Source organism: Rosa rugosa, chromosome 2 (assembly GCF_958449725.1).
Source record: "Rosa rugosa chromosome 2, drRosRugo1.1, whole genome shotgun sequence".
NCBI lineage: Eukaryota > Viridiplantae > Streptophyta > Magnoliopsida > Rosales > Rosaceae > Rosa > Rosa rugosa.
In genome coordinates this window covers 57,284,385-57,302,338 of record NC_084821.1, presented here as the reverse complement: position 1 = coordinate 57,302,338, position 17,954 = coordinate 57,284,385, and the positions used below count along the sequence as shown (strand labels likewise).

At 39.2% G+C, this 17,954-nt stretch overlaps 1 protein-coding gene across 1 annotated transcript; it reads right to left on the bottom strand.

The window, feature by feature from the left end:
• Positions 1-620: 620 nt before the first annotated feature.
• Positions 621-4,442, bottom strand: LOC133728708 (metal tolerance protein 9-like). The gene is made up of 6 exons (XM_062156133.1): positions 3,871-4,442; positions 2,985-3,097; positions 2,349-2,594; positions 1,915-1,995; positions 1,274-1,504; positions 621-1,139 (listed from the first exon to the last, which is right to left on the bottom strand). Exons 1-6 carry the CDS (start codon positions 4,061-4,063, stop codon positions 795-797), a joined length of 1,209 nt encoding a protein of 402 aa, XP_062012117.1. The 5' UTR covers positions 4,064-4,442; the 3' UTR covers positions 621-794.
• Positions 4,443-17,954: the final 13,512 nt, after the last annotated feature.

The following is a 17,954-nucleotide window of genomic DNA, read 5'->3' as shown; positions in this document are numbered from 1 at the left end:
TACTACAGTTTTCAAGGCCCAATTTCTGAAGATTTTATTTTAGGCCCTTGATTTTTGTCGACTCCTTACTATAAAATTCACAACTTATTCTAAAAATAATTAACAGGTCACAACTTGCTGATAGAATATATTCATAGTGGAAACACAATTTTTTTTCTTTTTGAGAGAAACAGTCAACTCCAATGATAATGTTCAGCAAAATTACATATAACGACCCGCCCATACAGGGCTGTCAGATAGAGCCATTATCTAAGTAATTCAACCTTTTTAAGGAAACAATTAAACACATGCAAAAACTACCCACGAGGAAAATAAAATAACGTAGACTTTGTGGGTAACCCAGCGACATTCCTCAATACTGAAGGTCTCCCTTACAAATTTCTCCCCCTAGAGAGAAATTCCTACATCGTCAGCATACAAAAGAGAGAATTGAGCCCAGGCCCAGTCCACATAAACCCAACCCAGAATCCCAAATTTCCAGCCCATTGCCCCAAAGGAAACCCTAGACCAAAGGGCCACCATCAGGTTGCCAGCCATCAACGTTCAATAAAATTCACTATGAAAATAAAAAGAACACTAGGTCTAGGGATGCTAGCAATAAATGAGCCCATAACCACAACTGAGGAACTAAAACCGTAACAAGGTACGTACTAATAACATTAAACATCCAGTCGTAGAACAAATGCATGAGGAGATTATTATAAGCTGAAAACAAAAACATCAGCTTATTTAAAAACTTCTGTGCTGTACGTGGAGAGCTGAGTTTCCGCTCCTAGCTACTACAATTCTCACCATCATACGCTAGTTTTGTGTTCCGGCCGGTGACTAAACTCAAAATCGATATGCACAAAGGCCCGTTCGACTTCAGCAAGTTGCTCGAGCTTCTCTTGGAGTGTCTCGCCAATGTTATGTGCTTTGTGCAGAAGCATGTCTTCTGGCAGGACTACGTCGACCTCCACAAAGTAATAGTTACCAAATGTGTATGCTCTCACTGTATCAATGTGCTTGATCTCCTCATGGTGGTTCCATATCAGATAGGTTAACTTGGCCAAAAACTCAGGTGGAGCTGTTCTTCCGATTAGCGAACGCACATTCTCCAAGACTGTCCTCGCCCATGTATTGATGGTGTAAAGTGCAATCTTGCATCATTTGTTCAAAAATAAAATCAGCATTGTTGGATAAACATGGTATAACTCTTGAAATTTTTGAGAAAATCTCAAAAATTTCCATGTGGTGAGCAAGCAAAACTGGTTTTTATTACGAACGAACTTACCACAATAGCACCAGAAGGATCAATCCACCATTTATACCGGTGGGCTAGGACTGCTGCTGCTAGACCAACTGAATTAGTAATGACATCAAAGAAGTGGTCTTGTGCATAGGCGCGTACAATTTCATTTTCAAATCTACGACAGTAGAGCATGAGCAGAAACTTCACTACTGTCACCGAGACCATGATGGCAATCATCCACTTCTCCTGTGCATCTTTCATTTCTGTTGGGGACTGCAGTCAATGAAGGACACAAGTAAGTAAGTTTGACATAACTACTGACTAAATAGATTGACAGAACTTGGCAGGCAAACATATGTACAACAACAAATAACTTCCCAGTACAATCATGATTAAAGATCTTAATTGTAATGTAAAAAAGGAAAGAAAAAAAAAAGACCACCAAATTCAGTTTGTGATTTTCATGATTCGCTAATTTAGGTGATTCAATAACAGTGAAAATCTACGGATATGCATCCACAGAAATATTTACAATATGCATGATTGGAACCTCTAACCAGCCAGTTAAAAGAGAGCATATCAGCAATACATTCCACAAAACCGACAGAGTCACAGTCTGAAACCTAGAGATCGATCAGGTCCAACTTTCAGGTTGGAGTGGGGAAAACAAATGGATCGCTTACCTTTGAGACGAGTTCCCGAGCAGACTCAAGCAATATTTGCAGTCCAAGAGTTGCCATAACAGATGCAAAGACAATGATACCCTGCATGAGCAAGCATAATTAGTAGAGAATCTAGAGATATACAAAGAACAGAAACAAAGATTCATCATGCACAATGCGGACACAACTTTGCATGTCTGACACATTATACTGATTATTGCAGGTCAATGGTACGTACTCACTCCTAGTTACTCAAACTTTTACTCAAAATGTTAAGATGTCATTAACATGTCATATCGCTAACTTCTAGTACTAAAATTGGCATCTAGGAACCGAACTAACATATAGTCTTCGCTCAACCAATGCTATCTCTCTATTAACTCATCAATAGTTGTCAGACAAAAATATAATTATTTTCAGAATTTCCCTAGATAGCAAGATTGATGATGCCTTACCACTGGTTGCATACGTTTCTTTCCAATAGGATAATGAAAGCGGTTTGGCTTTCTCATGGCATGGGCAGTGAACCACAAAATAAAGCCAGACAAGAGATCCAAGAGGGAATCCAAGGTAGAGGCAATAACTGCCAGTGATCTGCTCATGATTGAAGCATAAACTTTTGCAACAAAGAGCAGCAAATTAGCTACATTTGATATATGAACTGCCATCCTCTCACTCTTAACTAGCTGCTTCATTTCATCCTGAAATTTATTCAAAACAGAGGAGAATTAAAAACAATAAAATTTTGCAGAAAGGAACATATGAATTTTAATTGAGAAATTAAAACTCCAAGATGCTCCATGTTACGAGAAACAATGACGGCACAGGCCGTTTTCAGTAACCAGGCTCATAACCTTAGATTTGGTGTACAGAATAAAAATCAATGATAATGACATTGAAATTCTCATTCATTGCATTGCTCGGTCAAACTTAACAGTTTATTTCTTTTCACTAAATGCTGGCAGATTGGAACCCAGCTAAAGCTCTGGCAGATTCTGCCAAATGCAACTAAATTGCATTTAATTCACTGAACTTAATTAGAATAGAGGAACATGAAAACCAATCTCATAGCCTAAACAATTTGAACTAACCTCTGTGAGACTTCCTGGCAACCAACCCTCTTCAGCCATGGTCTCCATCTCACTGTACCCTTCAAGAAGCCTTCCTTGTTGCTTGTAATATTGCTCAACTTTGTACTTTTTCTCTAAGGTCAAAACACAAGAATGTTAAGCCCATGAAGCCCATCAAAATCATGGAGTAGGAGAAAGATGTAAAGCTCGAAAGCAAATCGAAGTGTCCTAATGTTACATATCATTCTTGATCCATTCCTACTCGACAGATATTTACACGAAAAGGTACACATATTCAGAAAACTGTAAATAATAACGAACATCTATAGTTCAACAGAGCACTTCAATTAGAAAAACTTCCACACTTCTATGACAGAAGCACAACCTAACAGAAACAAAGACTGCAGACAAACACTAAGGATAACTAAGCCAATGGCTTTCAGCAACAACCCCTGCCTTTCAAGTTCTTAAAAAATTTAATTCAAACCCAATTCTTCAAAAAGTTTCAGAACTTTCCAACAACCCAAAAATCCCCTTCTCATCTTTAACCTATTTCCCAACAGAGAATCACTCTGTTAACACCAAAAACCAAACCTTTACAACTATTCATTAACATGAACTACGGCATGTCAATACAAAACAGGGCTTTCAACAACAAAGCCCTGTCTTTTTCACTTCATAAACAAATCAATCCAAACCCAATTCAAAGTTCTCAACTTCCCCACAGACCCAAGATTTCCTTTCGCATTCTTCAACTTATTTTCCAAGAACAAACCACCCAACGTTCCAAAAACCACACAGAAAAACTCCAAAAGGCTCCAAAGATCAAACCTTTACACCTATTCCACAAACATCAACATGAAAAATCTTAATGTACTTCAACAAAAGACTCAAAAAAAAGACTTACTGGGTGTGCAGAGACGACGGATATTACTGAAGGGTCGACACCCTTTTTCACCTTCACCCTCGTTCTGTTCCGGCATGCGAAACTCATTGATGTTAAGCCTCCAAGACCTGCTTGGCGCGACGCCGTCCTCCGACTCTAGAAGCGGTTCCCTCCTGTAGTCTCCACCGGAATTCGAGTGCGGACTCTTCTCCATGGTTTGGTACAATCACAGAGAGTTTGGTGCTGTGGTATGAAAATATAGAGTGAATGAAAGCTTGTTGCTTTGGTTTTGGTTCTCTTTTCCTTTCTTGCCAAAATTAAAAGTTTCGTAACCACCTGTGCCCGGAATACGTGGAGACTACTATGAATTTATGTGTTCTAGACTTCTAGTGCAACAAGGAAATTAATTTGACACGAAAGATGTAAAATAAGATTTTAAATTGGAAAAGATGTTCGGGGATTTTGTGGATTCTACACCTACGTATTTAATGTCATATGTGACCAGACCAGACCAGACCGACTTATTATTCACTGTGGTTTGCTTTCGGCTGTATGCTATTTTGAGTACTCACTAACGAAGCTTCGTGCATGTCCTGGTGTGGATTCAAAGTTGTAAAAGACATGGAATAATATTTTGGGGTGAATCGTGAATGATGAATCAACCACCCACAAAAGTAATGGCAAAGTTTCGTTCCATCTCGTGAGATGCGTGGTATGGGTAGATACGGCTCTAGCCTCTAGCAATGGATAGGTGGTGACTACTCATCTTTAGATGAGATGTTTTTTGTGCAAAGCAAGGAAGCATGTCCATAAACAAATAAATGGAAATATTATGTCATTCATTGTATAATAGCATTTAATTGCGGTTATAGTTGAGCTCATCTCGGCTCATGGTACTTATAAATGTCTTCTCTTGGGGTTTTGGTCTATTTACCCCCCAAATGTATGGTTTTGGTGATTGAATGAATGTTCTTTTTCTCTAAAAAAAAAAAAAATTAAATGGTTCATAGTTGCTAAATGAGCCCTTAATGATTACTTTGATGTTGCTCCGCTCATGTTATTAATCTCTTCGTGGAGAATTGTTTTTGTTTGTCGTGATCAAAGAAAGGGATCAACTTTCAACAGATGTGGTGATGAAAGTAACTGAAATTTTAAGTACGTAAGATTTAATTAGGACAACTATAATACATATCATCACATTCTTTAGAACAAAACCTAAAATTCTTGGCCGTATGCTGTTCGCTGCAATTAATTTTACTACAAGAGAAGTTGATGCTATTGGATCCAAGATTCTTTTAGAGATGAAAGGTGATGTGAAGCCTGACCTCAAATTCTAATTGGATGAAGTTTGGTACCACATTGCAAATTGACACCTCAAATGCCTTGGAACATATATTCACTAGCTACAAATAATGAAACGTATACCAATATATTTTATATTGCATTGTTTTTTGTCAGTACCATAACATTCTCGAAACCCAAATTTATATTCTAGTTTTGACATTGATATCTCAAATTTCAAGGCAATCTAGCTTTGATTATCAAGTCAGTATTTGAAAATTTTGTCCATAACCCTAAAAATCCCTAACAATACATATAACAAACAACATATAAAAAAAATAAAATAAAATAAAAACACTCTAACAAGATTAGCTTTTACTGTTCTTGACTTCATCTCAACAAATTCATAAAATACAAAAACATATACATGGGTGGCAATGATGACATATACTCATTTGGATTTCATTCTAGGAGTCAAGAATTTGGGCGGCTTTGATATACTCATGCATACTCTAGGAAACCATTGTTAACTATAATATATATGTGTTAGGCAGATTGGCCCCTTCGATTACTACAGCGTTGTAGTTGATATCTAGAGAAAAATTAAACCATATATTAAATCAAATAATCGTTTAACATATACGGGTATTGCTCGAGAGCAGTAGTGGGATAAGCAAGTGAATTAAGAATTCATAGGAAATGACAATTCAGGAGGATTTAGTAAGATTCTTAGTTAAACAAATGAAACACGATTCACTTTGGATTCATTTTGAAAAAAAAAGCTTATTATACTAATTGTAGATAAACTCTCTTTTCTTCTTTTGATAGATGATGGAGTGATGGTAGGTAAGCTTTATGTCACTTACATGCATATTTCATTATTTTGAGTGGGCAAAGTAGGCCAATCCTTTCAAGAAAGATTGAATTACAGAAGACACCGTTATGAGTGAGTGTCATACTTTCTCGAATGTCTGTATGCATATGCAAATTGCAAGACATCTCAGAAGATATATATATATATATATTTCAATAAATATTATATCATTAACTCAAGTCAGAAATGGTCATTACATATCATTCCTCTACCGACATGGCTAGATAAAAAGTTCGTAGTAATATCACAACGATACATAAATTATGTCCAATCATTTGACAGTTTTCATGCTCACTTATTCAAGAAAGTCTATAAACTATGTAACACAGACACAATAAATAGGCACAGAACGAACACAAAAGTGCATAGCTCCCTAAAATTATTTAGAAAGAAGTTAGTCTTAATTAGGAGTCCAAAAGAGCCCTAAGAGAAGAAGACCATATCCAAGTCCAACAAGACAGATCAGGCTCAGGCCCAGTGTCCATCCCTTCACCCACTGATCGCATGCACTGAGCCGAGTTTGCACGTCCCATTCTGGCACGACCTGCGTCGCCTCGATCCACGTCGTTCACGACCTGCGCCGCCCAACCAACACTGTCTCGCCGCCACGAGCAGTTTCTCCAAAAAAAAAAAAAAAAAAATAGTATTAATAATAAATAATAATACTTTTTCTCAACAAAAATATAATAATAATACTGGATATTTACAAATTTTGGTTCAATATGGTTCATAAAAATGTCGTCATCCATGTGGTGGCCAAATTGTTTGGCAATGGTACATTGGGGAAGTTGGGATTCTATGCTCCTTGCTAGAGCTGTAGCACGTGGAACGAAATCGATCGATCATATCGACCGGCACTGACCTCTCAAAAAAAAAAAAAAATGTCGACTAGCACTTCAAATGAATAATATTATAATTTCACATAACATCCAAACATTCTTCCAACCAAAGATAGCAACTTAAAAAGAAAAGAAAAAAATGTTACTCTAGACAATGGTACATGTTTATTGCTAACATCAAAGGGACTTCTATTGCCAGCAGTCAGTCGCCCATTATTTGGGCAACTCGTAGGAGCCTCATTCTCATATTTTCATCTCCTTCTTTCAAAACATCATATTTAATGGGTAGTGAAATATGCACTCCAACTTTTACAAATCACACTCCCTTTGAATTGTTTAATATTATTTGACAATTTCTCTTCCACAATTACCCTCACTTCTTTACCTGTCTTCCAATCGCACCAACCAAGAGAACTTTCCTCTCATTTGACGATTCGATTCCCAAACTTGCAGGATAGAAGTAGAATGCTTAAGCAGATGGTACGATCTAAATTACCAAGAACCTTCCTGGCTAAACCCATACAAAAGGGAACAATTTTCATGGCAAATTAATCTCTTTGAAATACAAATTCGACTCATAATTGAGAGGAGAAGATGGTATTGGGAGTTCAGTTTATGAGATTTCTTTCAAGAAGGATTGTGACTAAGGATCCGAGTCTTATTGAGGGAAGGTGTGAGTCCTCTCGTCTTTGAACATCAAATGGGTAATCATTCTCGCCTTGTATGAACCAAAAGCAGGAAAACTAAGAGTCAGCAGCATAAACAAAGAACGATAATTTCTTTTCTCTGGAATGCTGCTCCGCGAGCAAGGAGAGAGAGAACCCAATACAAGCATGCTGCTAACCCAGATGAAGTAGAAGATCTGGGATCAGAAAAGGTATATTAAAGTTTCAATCAGTTGACGCAATCCAATGCCCGAGGATAGAATAGGTCTCTTCTCATGATGTATTACCACTCCAATTCCTATTATCACTGTCAATTTGTCATCCACACCTTTGTTCTACTCTGATGCATTTAACAGGTGAAGACCCAATTGGGTTTGGTAAGGGAAGAATACTTTGATCGAAGATCGACCTCGTAGGCTTTTGAGTTTTGAGTTGAAAGAATTGATTGCAATTCGGACCCTAATCTTTAATTATCCAAAGATGAAAATCTATCTAATATTGGGCATATCGATTTAGATGAGAATCATGAATCATGAGATATAAGGAAGAAAGAAGAATTCAATTGATAGGAAGATGATTAAGAGAGCAATTGATAGGAAGATGATTAAGAGAGCTAGAAGGAGAAACGAAGAGAGGAGGAAGGCAAGGACAGAAGGAGGAGGCCGAGGAGCTCTGCGACTCATAGCTAAAAGTGTAAGGGTAATTTTGTAAAATCAATATCAAGGGAGTGTGGTTTGTAAAAGTTGGAGTGCATATTTCACTACCCTATTTAATATTCGGTGTTTCATGAGTAATTATTTTATGGTTCTAAATGTCGCGTGTCATATTTAAACCTTAATCAGTATACTCTAAACAAGTGATCTAACATATTAAGTTAGTCTTTTTTAGAATTTGCTTGCCTATTACTATGCATTACTGTTCATAGTTAAATAGACTTTCTTGAATAAGTGAGCATGGGTACCGTGAAATGATCGGATCTAATCTATGTATCGCTGTGGTTTACCACAAACTCTTTATCTACCCCTAGATGGTAGAGGGAGGATATGTAATAGTCATTTCTGGCCTGAGTATTAATATTAATATATCGACATGATATTCTTAAAAAAAAAAAAACAAACAAACAAGTGATCTAACATATTAAGCTGAAAAATGCGTGGGTTTTTCAAGGTGTTTGCCAAGCTAGATTGGGGTCGGATCTCGCCTCTCGATGCTGGCTGTGTCTAATGATGGTGAGTGCTGGGTTCATTGCGGTGGCCTGATTTCGGGTCTTCGACCGCGGTAGGTTGGCTGCAGGTGGTGGTCGAGGATGGCTGTGGTAGCACGCTCGCTGAGTGGCTCGATCAACCTGGTTATAGGCAGTGCCTCGGATGGATGCCGGTGGCTGCAGGTCTTTGGTGCGTCTATTCGTCTGGTGGTGTTGACTGCTAGAGGCATGGAGCCATGGAGGACCGCTGTGGTTGGATCGGGTACCCAGGAGGCTGGGTGGCCTTAGCATTTTCAGTTGGGCTTGCATCCCTAATAAGCTTTCATCTACTAGGGTTTCCCACCTTTGGGCCTCATGGTTGCTTGTTTGGGTCTGGACTTAGATTTATTGGGCCTGATCTTGTGTTGAGTTTTTATTTTACCTTTAATTGTTTTGATGTAAGAACTCCTTCTTCCATGGGGAAGAGTTTGTAGGTTCTCTTATATGTCGCCAAGAATGCCCATAACATCTCTATCCTTGATTTCTAGAGATGTTTTAGTGTAGTTTTTAGCTAAGCTTCATGATCTTTAAAAATGTTGAATTACTTAGATAGTGACTCTTTTAACAATCCTATGGGGATAGGTTGTTATGTGTAATTTTGCTGATCAATATAATGAGCTGACATGTTTCTTCCAAAAAAAAAAAAAAAAGTATACTCTAAACAAAAGATGATATCTTTAAAAATTAACCATTATAATAAGGACTAAATTCAGTTTAGTCCCTCAAACTTTAAGCCAATCTTCACTTTGGTCCCTCATCTTTTTTTTTTAATCATGGTCGTCCCTGTTCTCCCAAATGTCATCAGCCTCATCCAAATTTTAAATCTCTCTCCATTTGTGACGTCAACTGCCGAGCTGGAGCAGACACTTGGGCCCACATGTCAGATTTTGAACCTCAGTTTGGACAAAATGTCCAAATTGGCCCTGGTTACCGTTTTCCCTCCATTATGTCCTCGATTAGGCGACCAGAAACTCAAAACCTAATCCCTAATCTCGAAAAACACACTCTCTATCTATCTCTCATCTTCAACCTCTGGAAACCCAGATAAAAGAACCAAGATTAAAGTACCCAGATCAATAGGTCAGTGGATTAGAAATCGAACGCGACGGTAAACGACATGGCCGGGGCCGATGACGACTGGATTCCCCGATTGGAAAATGGAGGCGAGGATATTCCCAATTACGGTAAGTTAGGGTTTTGTTACAGTGAAATTTAGGGTTTTATTACAGTGAAATTTAGGGTTTTTTCTACCCATTACAGTGGTTTACTGTGTGCGGTTTTCAGTTTTGATTTCTGGGTTTTTAAATTTAGGGTTTTGTAGGCTATGGTTTAGGAAGCTTCTGAAATGTGATTTTCGAGAATTACAGAGGCTTGTCTATTTCTCTTTCATACGAATAAGAAGATTTGAATAATAGAAGGTCCATAATAGAATATGCATGTGAAGCTCGTTAGGTAGCTGAAATAGAAGGCTTTTATAGTGGTCCTCATAAGTGCTGCTGTGGTCCTACTTAAAAATTCATTTTTCAGGGTCTGAGTGGTTGGAAAACGTTGTAAACTGGGTTGGTGAGGATTTATGACTTTAGGTTTAGGGCATTTGTGCTTGTGCTTTGTGCTATTCTGTACTAGTTTTTGGAGTGTTGTACTTGTAGTTTTGGTAAGTCATGTTGGTAAATGACTTTGTTTATGGTCCTTTGTTTTGCAATGCAGTACATCCAGATTATTTTACCATGAAGGTATATCATGGTGGATATGTAGATTACATAGAAAATAAGTATGTTGGTGGAAGCATATCTTATTACGATCATGTGGACAAGGACAGGATGAGCTTAACTGAGGTAGATGGGATGGTGAGGGGTATTAATCCTGCTTATGTTGGGAGAAGGATTGACTATTGGTACTCAATAGGATCTGAGGATGATGCAATAACGAAGTTGAACACTGACAAGGATGTGATCACAATGTGTTGTTGTGTGCCAGAGATAAGGGTGGTGATTCTATATCTTGACCACAAGGATTTGTACGACGATCAACAAGAAGAAGAACTTGATACTTATTTATGTATGAGGACCAAGTACCAGAGTGGGGGTTTAGTCAAGCTACAACCAGTGGGGTTGTCATTGAGGAACTTCCTGATTCACCAAGGAAGCCAAGAACATCTGTGAAGATTGAAGAGCTCCCTCCTTCTCCTAAGAAGCAACCTGAGGTGGGCAATAAACAAAAGGGCAGAAGATTTAAAAGGTGTGCAGAAAGGAAGAAGCTGCCTCCTGTGATTATTAGGGAGCCTCAAGATGATGTTCCTACTCAACAGAGCAGAGCTCCAACCATTGATCCCAGTGATAAGGGAAAGAAGAAATTGGAGACTGAAGAAGTTGATGACTTTGATGATAGTTCTGATGGAATGGGTGGACAAGATGATGGATGGGTTGAAGAAGAGGAATCTGAGGAAAATGAAGAGTTTTCTGGAGAAGATAATTCTGAGGATGATGATTATAATCCTGCTGCAGATGATGATGAGTATGCAGCATATGGAGTAGATGATGATTTTTTGTTTGATTGGTTAACAGAAGAGGAGGTAGGTGCCAAGTCTCAAGAAGAAGGATGTTCTATGGATGGTGAGGCTGTTAGGGGGAGTAATGAGGAGGAGGGAGGGATAGGAGTGGGTGATTTTGAAGACAATGAGGGTATGTATGGAGCTGTAGATTCAGATGAGGAAGGAATTGGCCATGAGTATAATTCTGATGATGAAGGAGATGGAGATAGATTTCCAGAGTTTAACCCTAAAGTGGATATGAGAGACCCTCACTTCTGTAAGGGTATGAAGTTTGCTTCCCCAAGATACTTAGGGCTGCTATCAGAGAGAGGGCAATTCAAAATGGTTGGGAACCTCTTTTTCTAAAGAATGACAAGGTCAGATTGAGGGCTATATGCAAGGCTGAAGACTGTCCATTCGAGTTATTTGCATCAAAAATGCAGCATGAAGATACCCTCATGATTAAGACATACCATGGAGAGCATAACTGTGCAAGAGTATATGAGACCAGTACTATGAAGACCCCCTACCTCACTGATAAGTTTGCAGATCAGATAAAGTTGAATCCTAACATTTCAACATGTATATGTGTTTTTTATTGATCTGAGACTTGTGCATTGAGGGCTATATGTTAAGTGATGTATGCATTCATTACTAATACAAAGATTTGGGTGTTTTATGTTTTAGAAGCACTTGCACAGACCATGGCAGCTGGAGTGAGAGCAAGAGTTTCTTTTCAACAAGTTTATAGGACCAAGAAGGCAGCACTGAAGAGGGTTAAGAGGTCAATGAAGACCTCTCAAGGCAACAATATGCTAGGTTACAAGACTATGCAAAGGAGTTGAAGAGGGTGGATCCTGACACAACAGTTGAGATAGTTTGTGACTTCAACAACACTGAGAAGCTCCCTGTTTTTCAGAGGATGTATGTGTGCTTAGGAACTCTGAAGAGGGGTTTTAGGCCTGGTTGCAGATCCATTTTTGGATTAGATGGGTGCCACCTTAAGAGTGCATTTGGTGGTCAGTTGTTGGCAGCTGTGGGGTTGGATCCTAACAACACCACATATGTTGTTGCATATGCTATGGTGGAGATGGAAAGTAAAGATTCATGGGATTGGTTTCTGAGGATTTTGGTGAAGGACCTAGACATTAGGGGAGAAGGAAATGGGTATACCATAATTTCTGACAAGCAGAAAGGGTTGCTTCCAGCTTCTGAAGTTGTTCTCCTACTAGCAGAACACAGGTTTTGTGTCAGGCATCTTTGGACAAATTTCAACAAGTTGTTCCCAGGAAAAGTCATGAAAGACCAGCTTTGGGCAATTGCAAAATCCACTACAATGGCTTATTATTGGAAGGAGATGGTCCTCATGAAGCAGATGGATCCAGGAGCATATGACTGGTTAACAGGTAAGTTTCATTCACCCAATTTTGATTTACTTAGTCCTACATTATATTGAAGGATACTAGAGTTCAACATTTGGTCTATTATGATGTGCAGATCCTAGAAGACCACCTAAGCACTGGTGTAGAGCACACTTTGGCACTGTTCTAAAATGTGATGTGCTTCTAAACAACCTTTGTGAAAGCTTCAATGCCTTCATCCTACCTGCAAGGTCCAAGCCAGTCATATCATGCTTTGAGGATATTAGAGTGAAGATGATGAAGAGGATTGCCATGAGGAAAGAGAAGATGAGCAGAATTGTAGACCCCATTTGCCCCAAGCCTAGAGAAATTCTAGAGAAGAACAAAGTAAAGTCTACAACAGATTGCATCCCTTATGGTATTGGCAGCGAGCAGATTGAGGTAGAAAGCATTGGAGGATCCAAATATGTGGTTGATTTGAGTAGAAGAACCTGTGCTTGTAGGAGATGGGATCTCACTGGCATACCATGTAAGCATGCCATATTTGCAATCAATTTCATGAGGCAGAAACCTGAAGACTATGTGGATGCATGCTACCAGACAAGCACCTACATGGCCATTTACTCTAACACTGTGAAACCTGTTAATAGTATGGACTTATGGCTCCCTTCTGATGAACCTGCCATCCTCCCACCACAATACAATAGGCAGCCTGGTAGGCCAAGGACCAAGAGGATAAAAGATGCATCTAAGAAGGAGTCTGATGGTCCTAAGCTTGGAAGGGTTCAAAAATCACTGAAGTGTAGCAATTGTGGCATTTTGGGCCACAATATGAAGACTTGCCATAGGCACTTACCACCTAAGCCAGCAGCAGCTAAAGGTACCAAGAAGAGAAAGGTCAACAATGGAGATACATCAACTACTCAACCTCAAGTTGCTTCTGCTCATGATTTGTTATTGGTTTTTGACTTTGGAGTTGTGCCTTTTTGTTATTATACTGACCACCTTACTTACTGCAGGCAAAGGGTAGCAAAAGGCCCCTAAAGTCAAAGAATGAGCTCAGATCAAAGGCAAAGCAGAAAGCTATTGAACAAAAGGTAGTTTCAATATGTCCTTCAATATGAACTTCTTGTGATGGTGATTATATTGAAATGTGATTTTTGGTTCTGCCCCTATAGAAAAAATACAATGAAAAGAAGGTAGCAGCAAGAACTTCAACAGCTAGACCTACTGCAACCAAAGGTAGACCACTAAGAGCTCCCTCAAGCAAGGGTAAAGATGCTTTTGCACAAACTTCACAAGCTTCATCCAGGTCATCTGTAAGGATCAGAGAAAATGCAAAGAGTGGTGGAAAATAGAGCGAAGGGACAATCTGATTAGCAACTAAGGTTAGGAGATAGAGATGCATGTTGTAATATTTTTGTGCAACCTTGTGCTGTGTCACATGGTTGCTAGGTCTAATCTTTTGCCTAGATGATTAGACCTAGAATTTATGCAACTCTTTCCGAACTGTTGTTTTTTGTTAGTTTGGATGTAAAACAAAACAAATGATATGCATCTAGTTGGCTGCTAATGATTAGGTACAATTTGTGCAAATTATTTGGGTTTGGTCATTTTATGGTGATTTTCTCATTTCGCAACCCTTTATGGTATGTTTGCAAGATTACATCCCTTTATGTTTGGTTCTGTTGGCAACAACTCTGGTGTTTTTTTTATTAGTTTTGGTACGTACTTAATGTAGGTTGATTACCATATTAGATTAGGATTAATTTCAAATTTGGAGGCAAAATATGTGAAAATGTTGATTCTGCCCTCCTAAAACTGTTCAAAATCTGACATGTGGGCTCAAGTGTCTGCTCCAGCTCGGCAGCTGACCTCACAAATGGAGGGAGATTTAAAATTTGGACGAGGCTGATGACATTTGGGAGAACAGGGATGACCGTGATTAAAAAAAAAGATGAGGGACCAAAATGAAGATTGACCTAAAGTTTGAGGGACTATACTGAATTTAGTCCTTATAATAATTAGGGTTTTTGTCCATTTACCCCATTTCTAGATATTTTTTTCCCACTTACCCCATTAAGTTTTTTTAATTCCCCCTTACCCAAAACACTCTAAGGAAGTCTTCCCTATTACCCCATTAATTTTTTTTTTTGTTTTTTTTTGTGTTTTTTTAGACTATTTTACCCTCACCCCTTTGTTACTTAGAGAGAGAGAGAAACCATATTAGACTTCGCCGGATTCCGGTCAACTTCGCAGTTGGCCGGAATCCGGTCACCGGCTGCCAAAATTCGGTCGCTGCCCGCCAGACTTTTCTGAGGTCCCTAAAGAGGTCGTCGGAAAGATTTATTGCCCCAATAGACGTCTATTGTCCCCCATTTCCCCCCAATAGAGGTTTATGAAACCTCGCCGGAAGTCTCCAAAAAGGTTGTCGGAGATCTCATATGGGGCCGGAGAGGTTTATTGCCCCTCCGAATAAACATGTATTGCCCCCCAATAGAATTTTCGATCGCCTGAAAGAGAATTAATCTCCTTAAAATTAGACAAATAAAAATTTGATTAAGGAAAAAAAACGAGAAGATTACATCAATTCAAATTATTTATTGCCCAATAGACGCCTATTGCCTCCTAATAAAACATTTATTTTTCTTTTTTCTTTCTTTTTCAGGACCTTCTGCCCCCACTACAAAAAAAAAAAAAAAAAAGGATACGAGGCCTCAGCTGAGGTACTCCGCCGGATCGGGTTCTGCAAAACGATGGCGGCTGGTGGTTCTGCGTCGTCGACGAGGCCAATCGGAGCCGCAACGACAACTGGTGGTTCTGCAAAACGATCGGAGCGGCGGGTGGTTCTGCAAAATGATCGGAGCAGAGGTCGGAAGCGTCGTCGACGAGGTCGGGAGCGACTCGAGAATCGCCTCCAGGTTATCCAGTCATTTTCCGGCCATTCTAGTAACCTCCGGCATCGGAGCCTCCGTCGTTGAGCAACCCGGGCTCGGAGGTGTCGGGTTTGAGTTGTTGCCGGCGTCTGGAGAGAGAGAGACAGAGAGTGGCAGTTGAAGTAATTGTTTAATTGAGTTCAGGGCAAAATGGTCATTTGGTGTTAATTTGGGTAGGTGGGAATAAAAATATGTTGCTGGGGTAAGTGGGATAATTTTTACTCAATTCTATGCTTTGGGTCAAGGACCCATAATTAATTAGAAATTAATTCTCATACACAGATACGTATTTGATGAATTTAGGCCTCGTTTGGTTTACAGAATAGAAATGTTGGGAAGGGAAACTTCATCCTTTCCTGTGTTTGGCACGCCCAAGGAAATGAACAACTTTCCTGCATGAAGGGAAAATAAGGGGAAAAATGGATCCTCCCACACCGCATGAGATTCATTTTCCTTCATACGTTCCTTGCATTAATTGCACACTCTAAACATTATTTTAATGGTTACTTTTGGATCTTGAATTGTTTATGTTTTGATAATAAGGAATATTAAGAAAATGAACAACTTTCCTGCATGAAGGGAAAATAAGGGGAAAAATGGATCCTCCCACGGGGCATGGGATTCATTTTCCTTCATACTTTCCTTGCATTAATTGTATATTAATTGCACACTCTAAACATTATTTTAATGGTTGTTATTACCAAATTATCCAAGAATTTTTTGAATCTTGAATTGTTTATGTTTTGATAATAAGGAATATTCACTACACCAAAAACGTTAACACACAACACTTTTTGCACAACGAAAAAAAAAAAGCGTTGTGTGATGAAGAAAAGTGAATCATACAACATGTTTACTAAACTTACGTTGTATGAGGTGGTTAAAATTCTGAAATTTTTTTTAGAAGGTCATTGCACAATGGTTACAAGAATAATCCGTTGTGTGAATCATAAAAAAAATAGCGGCAGATTTCCCTCCTAGATCGACTCAAATTTGGCTCCAAATTGGTACTACATAGTACAACAGTATAGTTATATGTGTTGTGTGAGAGTAGCATGCAAAACATGATACAACGGTTTCTTACCTTTTGTTGTGTGATAAAGTGGGAAATATTTGAATGTGCCTTTATTTGGCCCAAAATGGCACTGAAGCCCCCCAAAAACCTCCAAGTTTTGATTGAAATATAGCACCAGATTGATGATCCCACAACCAAATGAGTTGTTTCCGTTGTGTGAATGAGCATTGCCTAGCATGTTACTTTGGTTGCATATTATAGCGGGAACTTTTCCCTCTTTGGAACCTTAGCTGAGGTTTAATTTGTTCACAATCAGACAACAAAACTTCGTCTTTATGTTGTCTGATTCGTAAAGCAAAAATTAAAAGCCCGCCTTAGACAACTTAGTTAGCTAGCTAGGTTTATTGGATTTACTCTCTCCCCGTCAACACTTTGTCAAAATAGCCGCTTCCTCTCGTCGAGCAGCTCTCTTCTCAACTTCATCAAAAACCATCACTCTCTCATCAAAACACCATGGATCTCTCATGAAAACACCATAGCTATTTGTCTCCTCTCACTCCCACTTAGACAAAATAAGGGTTTTTCTTCGAATCGTTTCCACCAAAGACTTCTCCGTCACTTTCTTCACACTTCACAGTCCCTTCCCAAAAACCTCGACTTCCCTTAAACATCGCGCTTTGGCTCTCTCTCTCTCTCTCAAGCTCTCAGCATCCCCAAAAACTTCATAATGAAGGGCAAAATAACACACACACACACGCACTCTCTGTCTCTCTCTGTGTTCCTCTCGTCCTGCATATCGAAGGAGCTCAAATCCAAAGTCTGAGCAAAGCAAATTTGCTCAATCCTAATGAATAGGTATTCTTTCCTTTTCAATTTCAATTTCTAGGTAATGGGTAAAACCGAATTAGGGTTTCTTTCTGAGTTTTATTTTGGGGTTTCTTGAGATCTCACGATGAACACGAGAGGTGAGCCCAGCACCTGCAGTCGTAGATTTATTGCTACTAATCGAGCAATCAAAAGGTGGAGGAGATCCAGCCTGGCACGAGCGGCCAAACCCTGACCGTCAAGGTCGTCACCACCAATCCGGTCGAGAGGTCACCTCCAAGAATGGCGGCGCTCGATCCTCTCTCTCCTCTCTCCCTCTTCAGCCCCCTCGCATTACTGAGTGCCTCGTTAGCGATGAGACTGGAACCATTGTCTTCACTGCTCGCAATGACCAAGGTACGTATATGGACTCTTAGTCTTTGCTGAGTGCTTAAGGCTTTTAGGTTTCAACAGTTTAGAATGAGAATTGCACTTCTGGGTTTGTATTGGTTCATGAGAAATTTACAGTAGTGAGTGCTTCCACTTTTCCACTAATA